The 23,010-nt window shown below is 40.7% G+C and overlaps 1 protein-coding gene across 5 annotated transcripts in view; it reads left to right on the plus strand.

Annotated features, from left to right (window-relative positions):
- Window positions 1–23,010, plus strand: part of TSEN15 (tRNA splicing endonuclease subunit 15) — a 114,216-nt gene that overhangs the window by 34,028 nt on the left and 57,178 nt on the right. For 3 of the 5 annotated variants that reach the window (XR_009522553.1, XR_009522552.1, XR_009522554.1), the window contains exons 4-6: window positions 1,616–1,757; window positions 4,607–4,740; window positions 8,439–8,547. Coding sequence is in view for 2 of the 5 variants with exons in the window: in XM_060035241.1 (XP_059891224.1) it covers window positions 1,616–1,757; window positions 4,607–4,666 (202 nt within the window). In the remaining 3 variants the exon portion in view is untranslated. Of the gene's footprint in view, window positions 1–1,615; window positions 1,758–2,305; window positions 3,645–4,606; window positions 5,176–8,438; window positions 8,548–23,010 lie in introns of those variants that run through there. The other 2 variants (XM_060035241.1, XM_060035248.2) reach the window with 2 other exon arrangements.

Below are 23,010 nucleotides of genomic sequence, written 5' to 3' on the forward strand. Positions count from 1 at the left end.
AGGTGGCAGGGAAGACTTCAGAGAGAATATGATGCTTTGCTGACTCTTGAAAAGGAATTAAGATTTTGTCAGGTAAACATTTTATTTATCCAGTATTACCATATTGTTGAATTGACTCTTTCAAGATAATTTTAGAAATGGTTTGACTATGAGGAAACAAACTTAGAAACTCATTCTCTCCTTATCTGATTACATACCTGTGAAATTTAAATGATAGTAGGTAAGCAGCTTTTTGTGACTGTTTTAAGAAACCAGTTATCACTCTGTAACATGTAGTGACTAAATGATGGTTTAGCAAGAACAATTTAATTTCAGCTTTTCTAGAAGTTTATTGCTGTTTTAAATCACTTTTAAAATCTTGTCTCCACCACAGGTTTTTTAAAAAGCATTATAATTACTATAGGAAGAATATTTCAAAGCAGAGACTTTTCTTTTTAGATACTTTATAGATTCAGTAGCTAGTAGGATGGGTGAAGAATCACAAGAATTTTTACTTAGGGTTGGGAGTAGAATTTAAAGGGACAAATCAGACTTTTGTTAAAGAGAATATAGTGTTGAGTTATTTATGTATTCAGTTGTAGCATGTTAATATGCTAGTAAATCTTTTTCTAATTCCTGGAAAATTGGTTACCTTCATGAAAAAACAACTGATCATTTTTTAATTTGCCTTTTTAATAAAGCTCCTCTGGAGATTATATTTTACTGAATTATTGAATACAGGTTTTATTGAGTAGGTAATAAGGATTTTTAGTTTGTGGTAAACAAAAGCTAATAGTGTTTTGAAGACCTAGATATTGGATTTAGTAGATTATTTTCCACAGCAAGCAAGCTGAAATCCTTTATAACATTGATGTTTGATATATAATTTTACAAAAAAGTTTTTTCTCTCTGTATTTTTCTTTTAGCTTTTATTAAGTAACAGAATACATATTGAGAGCTGCAAAAATATCTATATTCGTATCTAATAATTCTGATACCTGGAAAGACCCAACAGAATTATTTAAAAAGAAACAACTACCTGCAGAAAGATGATTATTACAGCTTACCTTTATTAGCACCCTCCTCCTCACAAAAAACCTGAAAGAACTTTACAGCAATAGGGGAATGATTGGATAAATTATGAAGCAATAGAATATTATATAGCCATATAAAGGTTGTAATTATTAACACCAGTAGAAACATGGGGAAATGTTTACTATAATCTATTTTTAAAGAAACAAACCTGAATACCAAATTGTTCCACTGTAAGATACCAAGTTGGAAAATGGAAAAATGAGTAACCGGGATCTTTAGCTAATTTAGATGCCCTAAATACTGTTAGTGTCCCATTCTGTTGGTTCCTAAATGCAGTTTTGATTCTCTCAGGTGTGATGATCAGGAGAGATGGGTGAATACAAAAGAGAAGGTCTGAAAGTCAGTAGATAGCTCTTATTTGCAAGATTTTCTGTATAAGAAGACAACTTTAAATGTTTATATTTGAGCCTTCATACATTTCCTGAGTCCGCATTATGGAAATAATGTTATTGCCTACCTCTTCTCCAAGATTTTACAGTATTTGATCTTATTATTAATTGCGTGATTGTGAATGCTAAATGTGTTGTGACTTTATTTTCAGGATAAGGGAGATCTTGAAGGCATCTCGAAAATTGCAAGGTGATCCAGATTTGCCGATGTCTTTTACTTTGGCCATAGTGGAGTCTGACTCCACAATAGTCTATTACAAACTTACTGATGGATTTATGTTGCCAGATCCTCAGGTCAGTTTGGGGGCAACTATCAGTAAACATTGAAAAAAGAAGGAAGTTATGACATGATTTTAAGTGTGAATCAATCCATTCACAGAACCATCACTTCTTTTGCAATATGAACATTCAAGAAAAAAAAATGACTTGGTTTTTCATACCTCAGAAATGGCTATGTTCTGTTCAAAGTAACATGTTCCTAGCTGTTTTCACAAAAATAATTTGACTTCCCTACTCTACAGAAAATTTCATAGTTTCCCAGAGTACTTCATGAAGTCATGATGCATTTAATGATTTGATGAGTAACTGGGATGGAATGTAAAGGCTTATAATAGTAATAGTTCTGAGAACACTTAAACACTTCTTTAAGGAAATGTTAAATTGGTTGACATTTTGACAGGAACAATTTAATAAGTAAATGTGTTTTATATGATTTCTTTACATATATTGTTGGCATAATTGGCATAATCACATTACATATCTTCCTAGTTTTGCTTTTAAATTACATTATCTATTGGGGAAAAGGTCCATCCTTATCTTTTTTTTTTTTTTTTATGTTGCAGAATATTTCCCTTAGAAGATGACACCTATACTTCCCGATGCTTGCTTTATTCACACAAGATTGGATTGAGACCCATCAGCCTGATTCATCTTTTATCTCAGAGATAGTCAGGGTTGACTTAGCTGGTCCCATTCCATAAGTTTTCTTTTTGAAGAATAAAACTTTCCCAGATAGAAGAATTTATTTTATTCAGAAGTATAGGGTAGTTGCTCTAGAACTTTCTCATCTGGAGACAGTTTAATTATAGTTGTATACAAGTTTATGCCTAGGGTGTGTTCAGAAGGGTAGAACATTGTTGAGACTGCCACCTCTTTCCCTTACTCAACCCTCTCAGTGCCTTTTGGTCACTACAGCTAGCCTGGAATGGCATTTCAGGTACACCTTGACACCTGGAGAGTTTACTTTAGTCTGCTTTTTCATCCCCAGTAGAAAGTATTCTTTCAATTGGTTTTTTCATGTTGCAATTACTGTCACTTCCCTCTTTGGTTGACTTTAAATCAAAACTAAAAATATGCTCATCCAGAGTGTAAAATTACATGTCTAGATTAATAGGGACCAGAGAATTGCTACCTACAAGAGTACTGGGTCTTTTTCTTCTGTTCTTATTACCACCACCTGTACTGTATCATAAGCTAGAATATTATAAGAGAGATAGTAGGGGACAGTGTTAACCTTAAAAACATCTTTCTTAAGTAAACCCAGTTTTTCCACTTTTGTTAATACCTCCCAATTAAGTTGCCTAAGGTATAAACATATATGCCCAAAGATGTTTCAAGTGACATTTTGGGGCATATAATAATCCAAATTATAAATGACTTAAAAGTTTAAGGCAAGGGTCAGCAAAATTTTTCTGGAAAAGATCAGAAAGGAAATATTTTAGGCTTTTCAGGTCATATAGGCTTTCTCACAACTTCTTAGCTCTGCTGTTTGTAGGACAAAAATAACCATAGACAGTATCTAAATGAATGGATATGGCTGTATTCCAATAAAAGTTATTTGCAAATACAGGGCCATAGTTTGCCAACCACTGGTCTGGGGAGATAGTCAATGAACATATATAGCTAATGAATGGTGTGTTATGTACCCATTAAAAATTAGTAATTACCGAAAAACATGAGAAAATATTTAGTAACAAAAAGCAAGATACAAAAGTATATGAATGTGTATGACGATGGCTATAAATAACACACCAAGTATATAATAAAAAGATGACAAAATAAATTACTAACTGATTATAATAGGATGGCAGGGCAGGAAATGGATGACTTTGTCTTTCTTCAATATTTTAGTTTTTCTCTATTTGTATTACTTTTATAATAAAAATGTTTTAAAATAAAAAAGTGTCCTGAGATCTATATTAGTTATCTGTTGTTGCATACTAATATCACCACAAACTTAGCAACTTAAAATAGCACACATTTAATATCTCAAATTTGGGTCCTTTGTAAGGTTGCAGTCAAGGTGTTGGCCATGGCTGCAGTGTCATCTGAGGCTTCACTGGGGAAAAACCTGCTTTTTCACTCATGTGGTTGATAGCAGCTTTCTGTTCTCTGTGGGCACTTGTACTGAGGGCTTCAGCTTAGTGGGGTGTTGGTAAGAGGGCACCCTCTTTGCCACATGAGCCTTGCCAGCACAACTGGTTGTTTCCTCAAAGCCAGTGAGGGAGAGAGAGTCAGCAGGATGGACCTCCTAATATCGTGTAATGTAGTCATGTACATCCTGTCACCTTTGCCATATTCTGTTGGTTAGGAGCAAGTCATGGCTAATTACGCTGGGAAACAACAATTACAAGAATGGAAAAATGACCAAAAGTAGGAAAATTACAAAATTGTATAAAGCATCATTCTTGATCTATAGTAGTTCCTGAACTCCTTTCCTTTGATATTTTTTGAATTTTACTTTCCTTCTTGATGGAAGGTCTTGGCAACTCCTTCAGACTCCCTCTGCTTCCCCAGAAGGCCCAAAGATGCACCAATTCAGAACAATATGGGTTTCTGTAACCCTAGTCAGCAATTTGCAGATCTAAGGATCCTAAAACAGTTTATGATCAGTTCTTAGCCTCTCTGCCATTTGATTCCTTTTGAGGGCTTTCATTACAGTGCTAGAAAAACAGTCTGCATTTTCAGAAAGAAATGTAAGGCTTAATGAATGTTAGATTTGTGTGTCAGATCTGGTGACCAGTGGGCCCCTATGTAACTACAAGACCAGAAGTGTCTTGACTGTGAAAGGAGCTTTCTTACAGAAATCTTTAAAACTAGGTCTTAATCTCACTGTATGTCCTGGGATGTCTACTCTTTTTCAGAATGTTCCCTGTGTACTTGACCGAAGTTTTTCTGTCCAAAGCCAGCCAGATACCTGCTAGTGTGAGTAATGGTCCAGGACAGTTTGGAAATGGAGATGACCCGCCTCTGTCAGTCTCATTTTAGTGAAAAATAGGTAAAGTGATTTCTTTTGCCTGATCAAGTAACTTTGTAATTGCATTTACACTTGTCTTTCTTGTTAGGCTATGGACTCCTTAAGAACAGAACAAAGAACTGTATCTTTAAAAAATTTTTTTAGTTGAAATATAGTTGATCTGCAGTATTATATTTTATCAGTAGTTTCAGGTGTACAACATAGTGATTCAATATTTTTATAGATTATACTCCATTTAAAGTTATTACAGCATGATGGCTATATTTCCTTGTGCTGTACATGTATCCTTGTTGCATATTTATTTTACATATTTATTTTATTAATCTCCTACCCCTGTTTTGCCCCTCTCTCCTTCCCTCTCCCCACTGGTAACCACTATTCTGTTCTCTGTATCTCTGAGTCTGTTTCTGTTTTGTTATATTCACTAGTTCATTTTATTTTTTAGATTCCACATATAAGTCATAACAAACCATGTCTTTTTTTATACATCTGTGTATCCCACCACCTTCCACAAACTGGCATATACATAGTGCTCAATAAATATTTGGTGAATGAATGAATGCTGATTGTAGACTTGTTTAATGGTTTACTTTTTGCCTGAAGGCAAACTAAAATGATCCATTTGGACACCAGAGGGCACTGCTAAATAAGCACAAAATTTTCAGACTTCAGGAATGAATTAACTTGAGAAGTGGTGCTCTTGAAAGTTTATTTTCAATCTGTGGGAAATAGCATAAATAAAAATATAAGTAAGTTTTATGTGCTCATACCCCCCTCCCTTTTTCTTTCTGGCATAACTCTAAAATTACGCTGTCTACTGACATTAAATATGTGACTTGATTCATGCTTTACTCAAAATATAAATCTATATTTAAAAATCAAAGCTTGGGGCTTCCCTGGTGGCGCAGTGGTTGAGAGTCCGCCTGCCGATGCAGGGGACATGGGTTCGTGCCCCGGTCCGGGAAGATCCCACATGCCGCGGAGCAGCCTGTCCGGAGCCTGTGCTCTGCAACGGGAAAGGCCACAACAGTGAGAGGCCCACGTACCACAAAAAAAAAAAAAAAAAAAAAATCAAAGCTTGTTTGGGGCCAGGGTGGGTGGATGTTTTTTCCTAGATTATGGTTTTGTTCATATCCATATGCCATGATGCGTTTCATTTTTTCCTTGCAAAAGCCCAATGTATTAGATAAAATTTCAAGAGCAGATCACCTAGCAACAGATCCCAGCTGTGAAACACTCATTGAACTGGCTAAATCCCAGTGGTGAGAGACATAAACTGCTGCTGTTATACCTATAAACTTTTCCGTTAAAGGGAAGCCCCTCTCTAGATGGGAGCAGGGTGGGGGAAAGGGTATGCAATGATTCCTCTCTAGTGCTGTCTTTGCCTGTGTATTTTGGGGTCCCTAGTGAGTGCACCCTCTGCGCTGGGATGGCTTAGTAGAACGCTGAGTGATCTAGGTCCAATGACTCCAGACTGACTTATTTTGCTCCCTTGCCTGGGCCCCTCTAGGAGAATGTGTTCCTAAACACCACAGGTCTCTTGTGAAGAACATGAGGGTGGAGGCACTTTGGAATTCTAAGCTACAACTAGAATAGAATAATAATCTACAAAGTTCATGTAATCTGCAGTTTTTTAAAAAACTGAAACAGCTTTACCCTTTTATATTCCTGGAACCAAGTGACTTAACCAAAACTTCATGATATTTCATCTTTCTGAGCATTTTAGTTCTGAATTCCTCTCTGAGGTCACTTTTTCCATTGCAGCCCCAGCAGGAGGCCTTTCACTGCTGCAGCACAGTGGTTCCTGCCAAAGTTTATAGTTCTTCTAGACAGAAGCACTTTACTCATCTGCTGTATTTTACCTTGACTGTTCACATATGCAGAGTAGTGTCGTATTCTGAACAATCAGTACAATTTTCCCTCCTTTCAGACCAAGAGCTGTCCCATTCCTTACCACCGACACTCCTACAGCCTAATCGGCTTAATGATCTTTGAGTAAGAACTTGCTTGGGCTAACTAAGGGAAGAGTGTGGGGAAATCACGTGACTTATTGGACAGGTCTGCTTTTAAAATGTTTAGATGATTCTGGAAGATTAAAAATCAATTTAACTAAAATCAAACAAAGATTGGCTTTTTAGATTGCAGAGTACTAAATGGAGGTACTATTAAGGAAGTATTTAATTAAAGTTCATTAATTTATTAACATGCTAATTTATCTTCAGACATTAACTGTGCTTAGATGACTGTGGTAAGTGCTGAAGTAACAAAGGTGAATGAGATATGACCTGTGCTCTCAAGGAGCTCAGATAGCCAATTACAACTCTCCTAGCCAAAACTCTAAAAGACTGTTGCCAATGTGAGTGAGGAATACCCGTCATGCAGTGTATGAAGTCTGAAGTTTATGCGGTTTACTTAATGGTGAAGGGGTTCAACAACTTTTGGTAAATTAAACAACTTTCAAACAATCATTGTATGTATATTATTTGTCCCATAGGACTGAACATACAGAGAAACATTACACAGTGCACCTCTCAAAGACTTATTTTCTGGCTTAAAAGGAGAAAATCTATGTGTACAAGATAACTGAGAATGTTACAAGGCAGTATTACATATAAATGCTAAATGATAGTTGTAAAGCAATTTATTCACTACGAAGTACTTCAGTACTCTTTATTTTGATTCTCACAACAGAGCTGATATTATTTACTTGCTATTATTAATTTATTATGCTTATTCAGTAGGTGGAGAAATTAGGGCACCAAGTGGTTAAGCAACAGCTTCATGTAGTAGCAAGTGAGTGGGTAATGAGGACTAGAGCCAGGTCTCTTAATATCTAGCCCCCTGTTCTTTTCAGAGTCTTGTATGGTGCAGAGAAATATATTAATGTGTGTCAAACAGGCCTTGGGAAGAAAAATATTAGCTCTACTTAGTCCTGGAGGGAGTTTGTTTTTGTTCTTGTTTTTTTTAGCGGTACGCGGGCCTGTCACTGCTGCGGCCTCTCCCGTTGCGGAGCACAGGCTCCGGATGCGTAGGCTCAGTGGCCATGGCTCACGGGCCCAGCCGCTCCGCGGCATGTGGGATCTTCCTGGACCGGGACCTGCATTGGCAGGCGGACTCTCAACCACTGCGCCACCCGGGAAGCCCGTGGAGGGAGTTTTTTAGTGATTTAGGGATCAGTTACATTATCCTCTTGGACTCTTGAACAAATGTATCAAAATGTCAAGCTGTGTGCAGGTAATTTGGAAAATCATATTCATAGGCAATATAAGTTTTATTCCAAAGAATAAATACGATCATCTCCATGCTGTTATGTAGGCAAACCTAAAACAATAATTAATGTTAAATGAGAAAGAGCTCAGAAAGTTTCTTTGCTTGTTGGAGCTAAATTTTGTGCTGGTACAAAGAGTAGACTCAGGGAATTTTTAAATGATGATTTCACACTCAATGAGGAAGGGTCTTACACCATAAATATCCCCCAGATATGCTTGCTATTGCTTAGAATCCCACCGTAATTTTATTTCTTAATCATGAAGCCTTGATCCAATTTAATTTGAGAAGCATTTTTGCAGGACCCCATGGAAAGGCCCAGTGCTAAGATTTGGGGGGACTACAAGCCCAAATATTTATTATTAGAGAGTCAACAGATAAAGTTAACCAGTTGAATTGTTATATGAATTTCTAAATGTTTATTCTCAATTTCTGTACTTGCCTAATTGCAGACCAGCGGTATCTTGTGGATTGACACCTGTGTACAGACCACACTTTGAGTAGCCTGTGTTAGAGCTCAGATGAGAAGTGATGAGAGCCTGAAACCCAACAGTAGCCCAGGTATGTTAGGATGGGCAAGATTATGATGCTGCTGGTTTACAACCTAAGGAATTTCCCAGGTGAAATCTGCAACTGGCTCCTGTAGAGAGAGCAAGGAGAGACTGAAGAAAGAGGCAGGCCACTTCTATTGGTAGGTGGCAGTTTTAATAAGCAAGGGAACTTACATACAAGGCTTATCTTGGGCAGCCGCAAGATAAGTAGATCTCTGTACCCACCCTCCAGGATCTTAAAAGTTTATATAGAGGCCTTAACTGGATTCAGTCATGTATTCAGTCCAGATGGTCTCAACAACACATTACTATCTCAAGGCTGCATCCTTGAAAATGGCTCCCGCTGTGGGAACTGTGGGCAGAGCATACGTTATAAGGACAGGGGAGGGGTGAGAAGCCTCCAATTGCCCTGGTCCAGCTCGTGGGTCAACAGGGGGTCGTGTCCTCTTGTAATCTTTTCCAACAGATTCAGTAAAAGCCAGTGAATTAGTTAAACTTATGTTTATTTCTTGCTCACATTGCAAGTCCTTGTACATAGACTTGGAAACTGGAAATCAGATCAACAGAACCTCCAACAGCTAGAATGTTGCTGGTTCCAATGGTCGGAAGAAGAAAGTGCTGTAGTGTCACATACAGCAATTGAATACTTCCAGGAGAAGCAGCATGTCATCCCTGCCCACATTTTTTTGGCCAAAGCGAGTCACATGGCTGGCCATGATGAACTTCAAGAAAGAGGAAGTGCAAGTCCACTGTGTTCCTGGACTGAGAAGAGGGGATAGTCAGAGAACAGCACTCCCAGATAATGAAAAGCAGAGGAACGGTAGCAAGGAGGTAAATTTAATAACTGATTAGCTGTGGGAGCAAAGAAGGAGGGGAAGTTAAACCTCAGACTATTCTGAGTCACTTACTTATATGTGAATGGGTTTCAGGTTGCAATGGGGAGATAGTGAGAGGACTTTATAAGAGGGACACAGAGGTGGGAAAAGGGCCGACGTAGGGGCTGAGGGGCAGCGGGGAGTTTGGAAGAGAAACTTCCCCCGCTTTTATTGTCAGGTTCTAGATTTAATAGCTGAGCTCCAAAGGGAGATCTTTTATGTAGCAGGAACCCAGGATCACTGTAGACCTTACTCTTCTCTCTCTTCTGATGCACCATGGGCTGTTGCACAGACTATGTTGTCTGGTCTTTACTTCCTAAGGATGGGGGAATGGGGGGAAGTATTTGTGCCGGTAGCGTGGGGGATTTAGTTGAACCCTGCAAGAATATTTCTGAAGGAAGCTGGTTAAATATGGATGCGTGGATGGGACTGGGTTTGTGAGGAACTGGGGGCTTTTTTCGGGGGCCGGATTATTATCTAATGAGATCACAAACCTGGGGTATTCATGTAGATGTAGGGGGCTTTCAGAGTGTGTTAGCATGGGCTAGGGAGAGAAAGTTGGGAGTAGACACCAGTCCAGGGATTCCCATCAGTCCATGCTGGCATTGGTTGAATTGAGTATCATCCCGCAGTGCTTCTATTCCACCTCAGTCACCGCTGTGTCCTGATCTCTGGCCACAAGATCTTTCAGTACTCTTTCAATACTCTCGGGCACTTAGAAAATATTTCGTTCTTTCCCTGAACTCCATGGCACGTGGGGGGAGCTTTTCGGCCATCTCGGGTCCTCTCCGTCCCGATATGCTTTCCTAGCCAGACGTTCTCTGCTGTCTCAGTAAAATGCTAGGTGAACGACCATAAGGGTCTGGGGTCTGTGAGGTTTCACCCGAGCCTGGAGGCAGCAGCGGGTGGCTGGGGGACGGCTGCTGGCCACAGATTCTCATCTTGGATGAGAGGATTTCCCCTGGAGTGTCTACTGTTTCTCCTCTGCAGTGGGAACTCAGCCAGAGGGGGTCAGGGCAGAGGGAACGGAGTACAGGCCTCTGCTTAGTGACCCAGTCAAGGGTCTAGCTCTTCTGCTTTTGCTCTCACCTCTCCCCGCCACCAGCTTTTTTTTCTTTTTTTCCTAGTTTTATCTTATTTTAGGAGTAGGAAAATACTATGACCATTCCCAGATCTATTTTTCTTCCAAACATATTGTTTTTGCCAAGATTTCACGTTTTGAAACTCAAAAGGCAAGAATTTTCCTCTTTTGTTCTGTAGTATAATCCCATCCCCAACGCAGTGTGCCAAGAAAGACTGTATGGGAAGAGGTTCACAGATAACAAGAATTACTGAGAAGGGAAAACATTTCAGTTAATACATCAAAATATTATCCTTCTACATTTGCCAACAGAAGGTGTTAATTATTGTTAACATGTATATTTATACTCACAAGAACTACATAATTTCCTTAGTGTATATCATATCTTACCAATCAGACCGTACCCTACCTATTGGCAATATAGTACTTGGCACAGGAATTCCCTGGCAGTCCAGTGGTTAGGACTCAACACTTTCACTGCTGGGGCCCAGGTTCAATCCCTGGTGGGGGAACTAAGATCCCGCAAGCCACCAGGCATGGCCAAAACAAAACAAAACAAAAACAGTACAAAAAAACACTTGGCACAGAGTAAGAGCTCAATAAACGTTTTCTTTGATCACATTCGAGTTTATAAATGGACTGCTCCTTACCCAGTCCTATCCCTGCCATTCTAAGGGATAAAACTGCCTTTCTGCCCCGTCAACCGCCTGTAGAAAGGGGAGCCCCATGTTCCATGGGCCACAAGAAAGATGCTATATGCTCTTGTAAACATGCTTATGCTATGAGATACATTATATTTTGATCCTTTCCCTTAGTAGTTTTGAGAAATCAAGACAGAGGTTTCTAAACAAAATATATCCACTTAATATTTTATTACACATTCTTTCCTATGCCAAACCTGTGCATTTTTACTTATCCAACAGTTTTTGGAGGGAATGTAGACATGAAAACGTTGCTAAATTTGGAAACACTACTTAGAAATGGCAATTCCCTACTCATAATTATTAAATTAAATTTAGGTTTAAATGAGTATAATTCACCCACTTTGGGCCTTACTGTTCCACTTCTGTAAAATGAAGGGGTTTGTGCAGACAGTCTGAGATCCATTCTATCTTAAATGTTGGTCCACCTGTAATTGAAAGATCTTGCTGCATAAACCTTCCCTTTTCATCAACACTTTCATCACTTCTTCTCACCTCCACCACTGTATAAAAAAAAAAAAAAGTTCTTCCAATCATGGGCTTTGATAATCTACCATGAGAAATGTGCTAATTTGAAGTTTTGAAGCTCAGGAGGCTTGAAGGGCAGAGCTTTGACTTCAGACCATCCAGAGTGACATGGGAGAGGTAGGTAATCTCTTTGAGCCTCAGCTTCCCATCTGTAAAATGACGGACAAAATGTGTCCTTCTAGGTTGTATTTTCCTTGCATGATGAAATGACTGTGCGGGGATAAACAAAGCCTTGCACATAATGAGCTATCCGTATGCCATTCCTTTGCAGTCTCTAAGCACTTCCCATTGATGTGCAAGTTGCCACCTTAGGAGGGAATACATGTAAATCGCTGGGAGCCAGGCCTCCAAGGAATGGGCCCTAGGTGCCCACTAGGGTAGGAAGAGGATGCAGGAGGACACCAAAGATAAACCTGGCTCCTGTCAACTTTATCAGGCCTAACCCTGCTGCTGCTGCTGTTGGTGATGACGATGATGGTGATAAAAGTTTTTGGTCCCATTTTGGGGAACCCTTTGAAGTCAGATAAACTGCACAAGAATAAGACAACTACTAGCTATGTAGTTGGCGGCTTACATCAAGTAAGGGAAATTTCCACTACAGGGAAGCTGTACTGGGATAATTCACTGGGATTGAAAGCAACTGAGTTAAACTTAGCTCAGCACAGCACAAAAACACATTGAAAAATTCCCTCAAAATAGAAGCTGGAATGTTCAGGGTGGGTTTAAGTCATGGGCCCTGGCATGGAGCCTTCTGTTGATGGTAGGGATTGGGCCTCTTCTTGAAGGAATGAATAAGTAAAGAAACATGATATAATAACTAACAAACTGTATTTGTAGAGCCTGCTTACGTTAGTGTGGGGGACATAGGGACTTTATTTTGTTTTCCTCTGTGTCCCCAGACCTTAGAACTGTGCCTGACATATAGTGGGTGTTCCCTAAATATTTGTGGAAGGAAGTAAACAAATGAATACATCTAAAATAATGTCAAGTGGTAATAAATGTTATGAAGAAAGTAAAGCAGGGTGAGAGGGTAGAATGCAACAGGAATGCAACTCTAGTTAGAGAGGTCAGGAATGGCTTTTCTCTGCAGGTGACCTTGGAACAGAGACCAGAATGCAGTGAGGGAATGAGTCTTGCAAGGATTAGTCATACAAGGACTAGCTTTGCAGGCAAAGGAAACAGCAAGTACAAATGTCTTGAGGTGAGAGCATGATGGGGTCTTAGATTTTGCATATTCAACAAGCTTTCAGGCAATGCTGATGCAGCTGGTCCGTGGACCACACTTTGAGGAGCAAAGGTTTGGTCTAGAGCCTGACCATGGAGTCTGTAGCTGATATGAGGAGGTCAAGGAACTGAGAGGCAAGGTCATTGCATGAGAAAAAGAAGATGAAAAACTGCATATGCAAGATAATAATATTATGTAAAATTATATGTGAAATGGATATTAAAAATATCAGTAATGTTTTCCTCAGTGAGGTCACATGTCAGGTGATTTAAATTCCCTTCTTTTTAGATTGTTCCAACATTTCTGTGTGTATTTATCAGAAAAACTTTTATTTCTAAAAAGTTAATTTTAAAACAGGAAATGTTTTTGGATAAGACACTGAATTCAAAATGTGTGAAAACATTTCTAATTAAAAAATTTTTTATAGACATATGGGAATCTACTGGGGTTTGTTAGAAAAAGTTTCATAGAGGGGATGGTTTTGAAGTGAATCTTGATGTCTAAGTAAGTGAAACCTAAGTTTGAGCTCTTAGCAACTTCTCTTCTCTCTTCTTTTCCTATCCTCGGGTGGAAATGTGGAGGGATTTAGGGCATGAGTGGTGTACTAGTTATCTATTGCTATGTAACAGATTATCCCAAAACTCAGCTGCTGTAAACAACAAACATTATCTCACAGTTTCTGTGGTTCAGAAATTCGAGAGCAGCTTAGCTGGGTGATTCTGGCCCATGTTTTCTCATGAAGTTACAGTGAAGACACTGGCTAGAGCTGTAGTCATCTGAGGGCTTGACTGGGGCTGAAGGATCCACTTCCAAGATGGCTCATTCACATAGCTGTTGTCAGGAGGTGTCAGTACCTTGTCATGTGGAGCTCCCCATAGGGCTGATTCATTGAATCTCTTAATGATAAGGCAGCTGGCTTCACTCAGAGTGAATCATCCTTAAGAGAGGTGGGTGGGGGAGGGGGAGAGGAGGAGGAAATTCCAACACTTAATGACACACTGATATTTCTGCTTTATTCTATTTATGTACTTAGTCACTAAGTCCAGTCCACACTCTAGGAGAGGGGAATTAGAGTCTACCTTTTAAAAGGAGGAGTGTCAAGGGATCTGTGCCTATATTTTAAAGCCATCACAGGAGGAATAGGGTATGATAGTTCAAGGGCATTCTAATTTTCATTTAAAGTGTGCTGTATAAGATTATAAAATACCATAGCTTGCTTTGTTAGTCACTGAGCATGCCTGGTGTTTAGCAGAGTATGAGATGGAAAACATAAAGGGTAAGAAAAACATCTAGAACATAATGCAAGCCACATATGTATGTTTAAGTTTTCTAGAAGCCACATTCATAGAGGTACAAACAAGTACAATTAATTTTAATAATATATTTTTAACCCCATATATGCAAAATATTTTTATTTCAACATGTACATATTCAATATAAAGTTATTACTGAAACGGTTTACATTCTTTTTTCTCTGTAGTAACTCTGAAATCTGGCGTATGTTTTACACTTACAGCCTCAGTTTGGACCAGCCCTGTTTCAAGTGCTCAGTAGCCATATGTGGCTTGTGGTCACCATAGTGGACAGTCAGGTCTAGAGAGCAGGCCAGGAACAGGTCATTGAGAACCTTGGGTGGAATCCGTGATGCAAACAGTGGGCCCAATAAAGGGTTTAAGCTGAAGAGGAACAGGAACAGACGTCTGTTTTAGAAATCACTCTGACTGTGCTATGGTTAGAACCTAGAGGGATGGAGTAGGTAGGACTGGATGTAGAGAGACTGCTAGAATATTCTGTGTAAAAGATTGAACTAGATTGGTTACACAAATGATAGAGAAGATGGCATGTAAGAAAGATAGTGCTAGGCTGTGCCCCACAGGCCTGCAAGCCCAGTACTTACCCAGCCTCAATACTGAAGAAAGAGCCCAGAGTCAGTGACGGAGACATCAGTGGTTTAATGGCTAGGGGGAGCTTACATATCTGAAGCAAGGTCCTGGAGTGACACCTCCCCCTCCCCAACTGTGGCAGCAGAAGCAGGCAGGACCTCACAGCAGTCTCTGCTCCTGGTGGGAGGGGGAAGTTACCACTTATAGGGGGAATTGAGTTTGGCTCATCCGTTGCCAGGGAAACCAGCAGGTGGGCGTGCCCCTCACCACTCCTTTGACAAACTATCACAGTGGAGATAGTTCTGATCTAAAGATTAGAGCTGGCTGGGGCCACGGCCAAGTACATAGGCATTTACTGATTAGGCTTTATGATTTAGAGGGAAGGTCAGTCAGGTGAGTAGGGTGTAGGACGGGTCAAGCAGGGGATGTACACAGAGCAAGAGAACAGCCGTCTTGGGTGGCCTGGTCATACGGATAGCAAGGAGGTGGGTTGTTCTTGGATGTGGAAAAGTAGGTGGTCAGAAAATAGAGAAGCCTAGAATGATTCCAAGGTTTATGGCTTAGGTGATTGAGAGGATACGAAAAGGAAATACTGGACACAGAACATATTTTGTTCTGGGAGGATGGCAAGGGAAGATTACAAATGTAGATTTGGAAAAGTTTTGATTGAGATAATTGTGGAGGACAGAGGTGGAGATAACCGTGGACAGTTGCACAACGCTTCTTCCTTCTATATAACACCACTGTGAAACACTGTAGAAAGTTCCAGTCTTCTCACTTGCTTACGGTGGAGGCAGAATAAGCTGAGGAGGAAGGAGCAGAGCCCCTCAGGATAGGCCTGGGGGGCCTGCTTTCCTGGCCCATTGACCTGGTCCCTTGGGAGCAAGAGAGATGCCACAGGAGCCACACTAAGTGGTCATCTTAGAGAGAGGCAGGAACCCCTCAGCCTCCCATTGAGGGGGAAAAGGAGAAGGAAAGTGTCTGGATAAGATATTACAAGTTAAGAATTCCTGTCCTGGAGTGTGGTTGTTCACCTCGTATGTTGTCTCCACCTCTGACAGTGCGTTTCCTGTCAGTGAAGTGTGTCCAGTCACTTCTTTTCATTACTAGATGTGATACTTTGATGCCAGAGTTGCAAACCAAAGTACCTACAAGGTAGACAACATGCAGGAGTGAAGCAAGTGCAGAGAGAGCATGACACACTCGGCCAAAGGGAGCAGTTGTCTCTCAGCTCCTGGAGATTTTTGTGAAGTGGCAACATGGACCTAGTTGCCAGATATTCTTATTTTTGTGTGTGTGAGTTTTTTGTGTGAAGTTTTCACACTTTTAAATGTCGGATAAATTTTATTTAAAACGCAAAAACCAAATAAAACATGTCTTCAGGCTCCAACTAGCCCATAGTCCACCAGCATTTGACATTAGTCTGAACACCTTTTTTGTGTCTATATATCACGCTTAATTGTGTTTTTCTACTTATGTTTCCTACTATAACCACCAATTTTGTGTGGGTTGCTTTTGTGTGTTTGCTTTTTTGTTTTGATTCTCTAAGAAAAAATATAATGGGTCAGACCCTGTTTGTTGATTAATCCAATTTCTGGAAACTGGACAGAACTATGTGAGGTAATGAGGCCCTTCAGTCTTTTAGGGACCTGAAACAGCAGACCACACAGAAAACGGCATATTCCTCTGGCAGATTTCGGCCTCACAATTGGGGTGGGAGAGGAGTAGCCAAAATGCACTTGGCCGTGTCTTGGGGATAACTCCTCTAAGAAGGTCACAGATTATTTAAAGTAGATCCTGTGTTTAATAGCAGGATGAAACATCAGAGTCATTCATGAAGGTATTAGGTCTCATGATGAAAAACACTCTTTCCAGTGCTCAAGGCTAAATATATATATATTTTAAAGTGAATGAAGAATGAGGTAAGAGAAAATACAAGAAGAAAACTAGTGAGGGAAAGTAGGAGAGAAATACATGGGATAAAATGGACATAATATGCATTACCCATGGATATGGAGCTATACGCCTTAGGTTTACAGAAGAGAAACAATGCTTCTCTTACCGTGCTCCTTATTCCTCTTCCTTCTTTCCTATCCTATGGGGCAGAGTTGCTACAGATTGGCAAGATTCTAGGACACTGGACTATGTTTGCCAGTAGGTGCATTAAAAGATCATGGACTGGGCTTCCCTGGTGGCGCAGTGGTTGAGAGTCCGCCTGCCGATGCAGGGGACGCGGGTTCGTGCCCCGGTCCAGGAGGATCCCACATGCCGCGGAGCAGCTGGGCCCGTGAGCCATGGCCGCTGAGCCTGCGTGTCCGGAGCCTGTGCTCGGCAACGGGAGAGGCCACAACAGTGAGAGGCCCGCGTACCGCAAAAAAAAAAAAAGATCATGGACTGTCCATTAAAAGATTGTGCACAATGTCCACAAGAAGACTTATACACATATGTTCATAGCAGCTTTATTCACAGTAGCCCAAACTAGAAACAGCTTAAATGTCCATCAGTAGGTGACTGGATACTGAGCAATAAAAAGGAACAAACTACTTATTTATATATATATATATATATAGATAGATAGATAGATAGATATAGATATATAGATATATAGATATATAGATATATATATAATTCATAAAACATTGTGTTGAACAAGAGAAGTCAGAGCCCAAAGAGTTCATACTGTATAATTCAATTTATGTAAAACTCTAGAAGAGGCAAATCTCATTTATAGGGACAGAAAACAGATCAGTGGTTGCTTGGTGCTTGCGGTGGGGGGCATGTAATACAAAAGAGCGTGAAGGAATTTTCAGAAGGGATGATGGAAATGATTATATCTTGATTGTTGTGGTGGTTACATGTGTGATTATAGTTTCAAAACTCGTCACACTTACACTTCAAATGGGTATATGTTATTTTACGTAAAGTATACCTCCATACACTTGATTTAAACAAAGAGGTCCTGAATAAAGATAGAGTTCTCTCTGGTGCTCTCCTGTACCTCTTTCACCTGTGCTGCAGAAACTGTCAATAGATTTAGCTCACCTTTCTGCTTCCATGTGACTTGAATGAGGGAAAAGTCAGGGCCTTCCTGCTTAGAACATGCCCAGCTAACCTTTTGCTCTTATCTTGCATCATGAAGCCTTTTCATTTGTTTGGTTTTCGGTCTTCATTTTTGGCAGGTGAGGTGTGGTAAAATCCTGAAGTTGGCTTTGGACTTACAGGGAGAAAAGGTGTTCCGTCTCTAAGCCTTCAGACTTGCTTGTGTGCTCCAGCCCAGCTTACAAAGCCTCTGTGCTGGGGTAAGAGCCCAACTTTAGCTGAGAATGGGACACTTACTTTCCTTTACCATTGTTCTTTGGGTATATAGCTCCCTCAGGGACGTTTCGGAGAAAGATGGCTGAGGTTTAGGACATGATTTTGGTAATCCTAAAACACTTGGATAAATACTATCTAAACATCATAATTCTTTTTAAAATAAGTCTTCCACAGGCATACACTGCTTATTCAGGCCTCACTGCCTTTGCACATATCATTGCTTCAAGCAGGAACGTCATTCTCCAGTCTTAATACCTCTCTGGGCTTGTCAGATACTTATTTTTTAAAAATCCAGCTTGGGTCATTGTCCCTAATCCTTTCCACCCCCCAGTCTCAAAGCAGATCTGTGTATTTCTTGCTACATCGTGCAAAAGAAGAGACAGGGGCTTGAGTGTCATACAAGTCTGAGTTCACATCTTGACCTGCCACTTGATCTGCCACTATATATATATAGTCCCTGAGGTTTAGAGATTGATATACATATTTACGTGTTCTTTTCATTTCTGAAATGGCAATGATAATTCCTACTTTTTAGGCTGTTTTATATATTGTATGAAATAATTAAAGTACACAATTTGCAAAATGAAGATGAATAATATATTCTAGCTATTATTATTAGACACTGGTGGCAGAAACAGCTCACAGGCTGTTCTTGCATCTGGGTGTGGACACACGGCATGGAGAAAATGGAATGTGAGTGCTGTGTGTCACTCCAGGGGCAAGGACTTTAGAAGAGGGTGTCCCTTCTCCCCTCTCTTTTCCTTTCCTTTGGCTAGAAGCAGAAAACAAAGGGACCATAGGAGATGGTGGGACCACAAGATAGATGGAGCTTGGGGTCCTTAAATCACCACCTGGAAGAAAGCTGTCTGTCACCCAGTAACACCTGCGTTGGACTGTATAAGGAAGAAACAAGCTTATTTTGTGTTGGGTCCCTGAAATTCTGGGGTTTATTTATTATAGCAGCTTGTGTTAATTACCTTAGTGAATTTAGAAATGGGCACTTTGAAGTGAGGGTGAATGTAAGAAAAACCTAAAATATGTTGCATTGACTCAGCAGTTGGATGGTGGGTGGCACAGACACTGATAGTGAAGGCTGGGAAGATGGAGACCAATGGAAGTGATGGCAAAGCATTTGGTAAATCTGTTGTTACTGATAATTTCAAAGGCAGGCCAAGTGCCTTACAAGCCTTTTTCTCCAAGTGAGAGATAGCTTATCACTTACTGCGTTTAACAAAGTATCACAAGACAGAGATATGCTGCTCAGGCAAGAACTGGTTTGTATGACAGCAGAAATGAAAGGGACCAGATAGAAGCCAGAAATCTGAGGCTTCACAGGACTGGAAGGGAAAACTACTTATTGGCTCAAACCAGTAGAAGATGCGACTGAAAAAAGGCTTGAACAAGAGGTGCATTTAAAAATCTCAATTTACTAGATGCCATGCTAGCTTCTATAGAGGTTATAAAATAACTAGGGACTGTTCTCTGCCCTCGAAGAGTGCAATTTATAAAAAAGGATAAAACATTGTACAAATGACTGTAGTGGACACAGTTAATGATTGAAATATTTGTTGCTATGAATAATGGAGGAATTACAACCCTCCGGCGGGAGCCCAGAGAAGGGGTTCTCAAGGGCGCAAGGAAGCTTGGACCTTGTTTACCCATCAAGCCCTCAGAATCATGAATGAATGAACCTCAGTCAACTTTCAAATTCATCTTTACCTTTTCGAAATATTAGAGTTCAAGTTTGGTCTGTGGAGTAGCAGCTGATACCTGGCGCACTGGAGGATCCTTCCAGCCAGCCCATGACTTCCCTACTGACATTCTTCCCTGACTTCACAAGTAGTTCAGGCTGAGACCTGCTCAGCTTGCCTCCTTAGGGCCTCATTTCTGTAAAGGTAGAAGAGGACCTTGCTATCCTCATCCCTCCTCAACTGTCCCGAGGCTATGAGATGGTCCAGATCTTAAAGCACTGTGTGTTTGCAGAGATTGCTTGTTTTTATTGTCTCTTGTTTTTTGTTTTTTTACATCTTTATTAGAGTATAATTGCTTTACAATGATGTGTTAGTTTCTGCTGTATAACAAAGTGAATCAGTTATACATGTACATATGTTCCCATATCTCTTCCCTCTTGCGTCTCCCTCCCTCCCACCCTCCCTATCCCACCCCTCCAGGTGGTCACAAAGCACCGAGCTGATCTCCCTGTGCTATGCGGCTGCTTCCCACTAGCTATCTACCTTACATTTGGTAGTGTATGTATGTCCATGCCTCTCTCTTGCTTTGTCACAGCTTACCCTTTCCCCTCCCCATATCCTCAAGTCCATTCTCTAGTAGGTCTGTGTCTTTATTCCTGTCTCTCTTGTTTTTTTAATAATCATCTTTGGGCAAAGAATAAGAACTTACAGCTTCTTAGTGTTTCCTGGCATGGGCCTAGTACATTTTTATCTTGCTTTTATTGCCTCTTTGGCTGCAGAGAGCACTTATCTAAATATAGAAAGGTACACCACTATGGAAAGGACTGGAATAAAATAACATTTTCTTTCCAATCAATTCCCTTGCATCTTCTAGTGAACACCAGGTACTGTTCTTTTGTCAGAGTGGCAAGAGTGGGCAGCAAAAAAGAAATGATATTGAATTGTGGAGCTTTCCAAAGTAGAAGTCAGTGACTACAAGGCTTTCCGAGGTAGCGGGGCCAAGGTAGTTAGTGCTCTGGGCTGGCTTTCCTGTGACCTTGGGCGAACCACACAATGACGGTCAGCAGCACACACCTGTCCTTTGGAGGAAGGGCAGTGTAGTGGAAGGGGCGCAGGCTTCAGCAGACCCAGATTGGATCTCCTGCCCAGCTCCTTATTTACGGGTGACCTTGGGTAAATTACTTAAGCTCATCTATAAAATGGGTGGTACTAATAAAACGTTATCTCTTAGGGCCCTTATAGGGGTTAGATGAGGTGAATATATGTAAACTATTCAACACATTTTCAAGAAATGGTAGCTATTACTTTTTGTAGGCTGGTATTTTATAGCATTAATGTTTCAAATGTGACCATATTTTCAATTTTGTTTCTGGGGAAATTATATAAGCTTATTCTTGATCATAACAAAAAGCAGCTGTTATCTACCATATGAATCAGATACAAGTCTCTAACTACCTTCATTCATTCTGGGGAGAGGGTTTCATTGCTGGAGGCAGTGCTGTGTAGTGGTTAGAGCGGGGGGCTGTGGCATGAATCTTTGGGGCTCAAATCCTGGGGTGTGATCTTAAGCAAGTTGCTTAACTTCTCTGGGACACAGTCCTTTATCTGCAATTCCAAAATGAGATTTTTTATGAGCTTTAACCCACTTTGCATAAATCTTCCTAGTTTTGTACAGAAATATTGTGATTGAGTCTAGGGGACTCCCCAAGACCCTGAGGGGGTTCTGTAATATATGTTACATGTGCCATGTTATCTTTATTAAATCTGAATTCTGAATTTCAAAACTCATCTGGCTCTAAGGATTTTGGGTAAGTGACCCATGACACACCCTCATAAGGCTGTTTTGAGCTACATTAACTTCATGTAAGCCTCTGGGAATCCTATTGGCTATTATTGTCATCCTTGGAACAATTCTTTGAGGCAGCAATTATCCCATTTTATAGATGAGGACAATAGGATATAGAGACGTTAAACAGCCAGATGGCTCATATGTGGTAGACCTAGAATCCAAACAAGACATTTCTGACACCAAATCCCATGCATCCTATTGAAAGATTTATTCCCAGAGCCCTGCACTTGCCCTGGCAGAATTAGTCCCAATTAAGTTTCCACTCAGAGAAGTTAGGAAACACCATCAGCTGGGGCTGCCCTTTCCAAACATCTCCGCAGGGAGACCAGCTCTGACGTGGGCTCCCCACCCTCTTCTCATGGCCATGCAGAGGAGGGAAGAGTAGGGGTGCTGGTAAGGCTCCCCACAGGGGACTGCCAATGACACAGCATGATGAGAGAGCCTGGCCTGTACACTGTCCTGCTGCACGCCTCTGTCCATTTTTCTGATGGCCACCCTTTCTCAGTTTGCTTCCCTCTGGAAGATGACACTGAGAAAAGGGTTTCAGTGCAAGTAGTTGATTTGTGAAACACAGGAAACACCATTTGCCATTTGGCAGTGAAGAAGGGAAGGGGAAGCAGCCAATAATAGGTATATTATTGTTCATTTTCTACTGCGAGTAACTGAAACTCCACAGGGAAACGTGAGGTCACAGTGTAAAACATATGCCTCAAAATGATCCCACCCAAGGGATGAGGGAGCTGAGTTATTTATACCCCATCCCTGGAGAGTCATTGGTTGAGGGTTACTCCCAGGGACGTCTTTGGCAGACAACCAGAAGCAGCATGGCCGTCTTCATTCTGGAATATGAAGTCTGGGAGATAGGAGTGAAGCACTGACAGGGGCTGGTACACACCCTTTAGCCCAGTTCTGTGTAGTAGCAGGAATAGCCTTATTTGTGAAAAGCCCAGGATGAATGATGTCTCATCCACCGTGGGTTTGATGTCCATTGACAGACTCAACTACCCTCAAAAAATTCCCACCATACTGCCTGCTGTGGTGCCTGAAATTGTTGCCAGTCTCCAGAGGCTATCAATAAAATGTCAGGATGTTACCCAAGAGAAGGAACAAATGAACTATGACCTTTCCTTTCCTAGCCAGACTTGCCTCAAGGGAAAGGGACTTGGATCAAAGATGTTTTAGTGGAAGAAATATCAAGAGATTTCTGATGGGGTGAGTCATCACCAGCGAAGACCCTGGATAATCTGGGGTGCCAGCTGCCAGATTGGAGGTAGACATGGAAAAGGTGACCTCTGAGGAGAGTGGCACCAATGGGGGACCCAAAA

This window comes from Delphinus delphis, chromosome 1, assembly GCF_949987515.2.
Source record: "Delphinus delphis chromosome 1, mDelDel1.2, whole genome shotgun sequence".
NCBI lineage: Eukaryota > Metazoa > Chordata > Mammalia > Artiodactyla > Delphinidae > Delphinus > Delphinus delphis.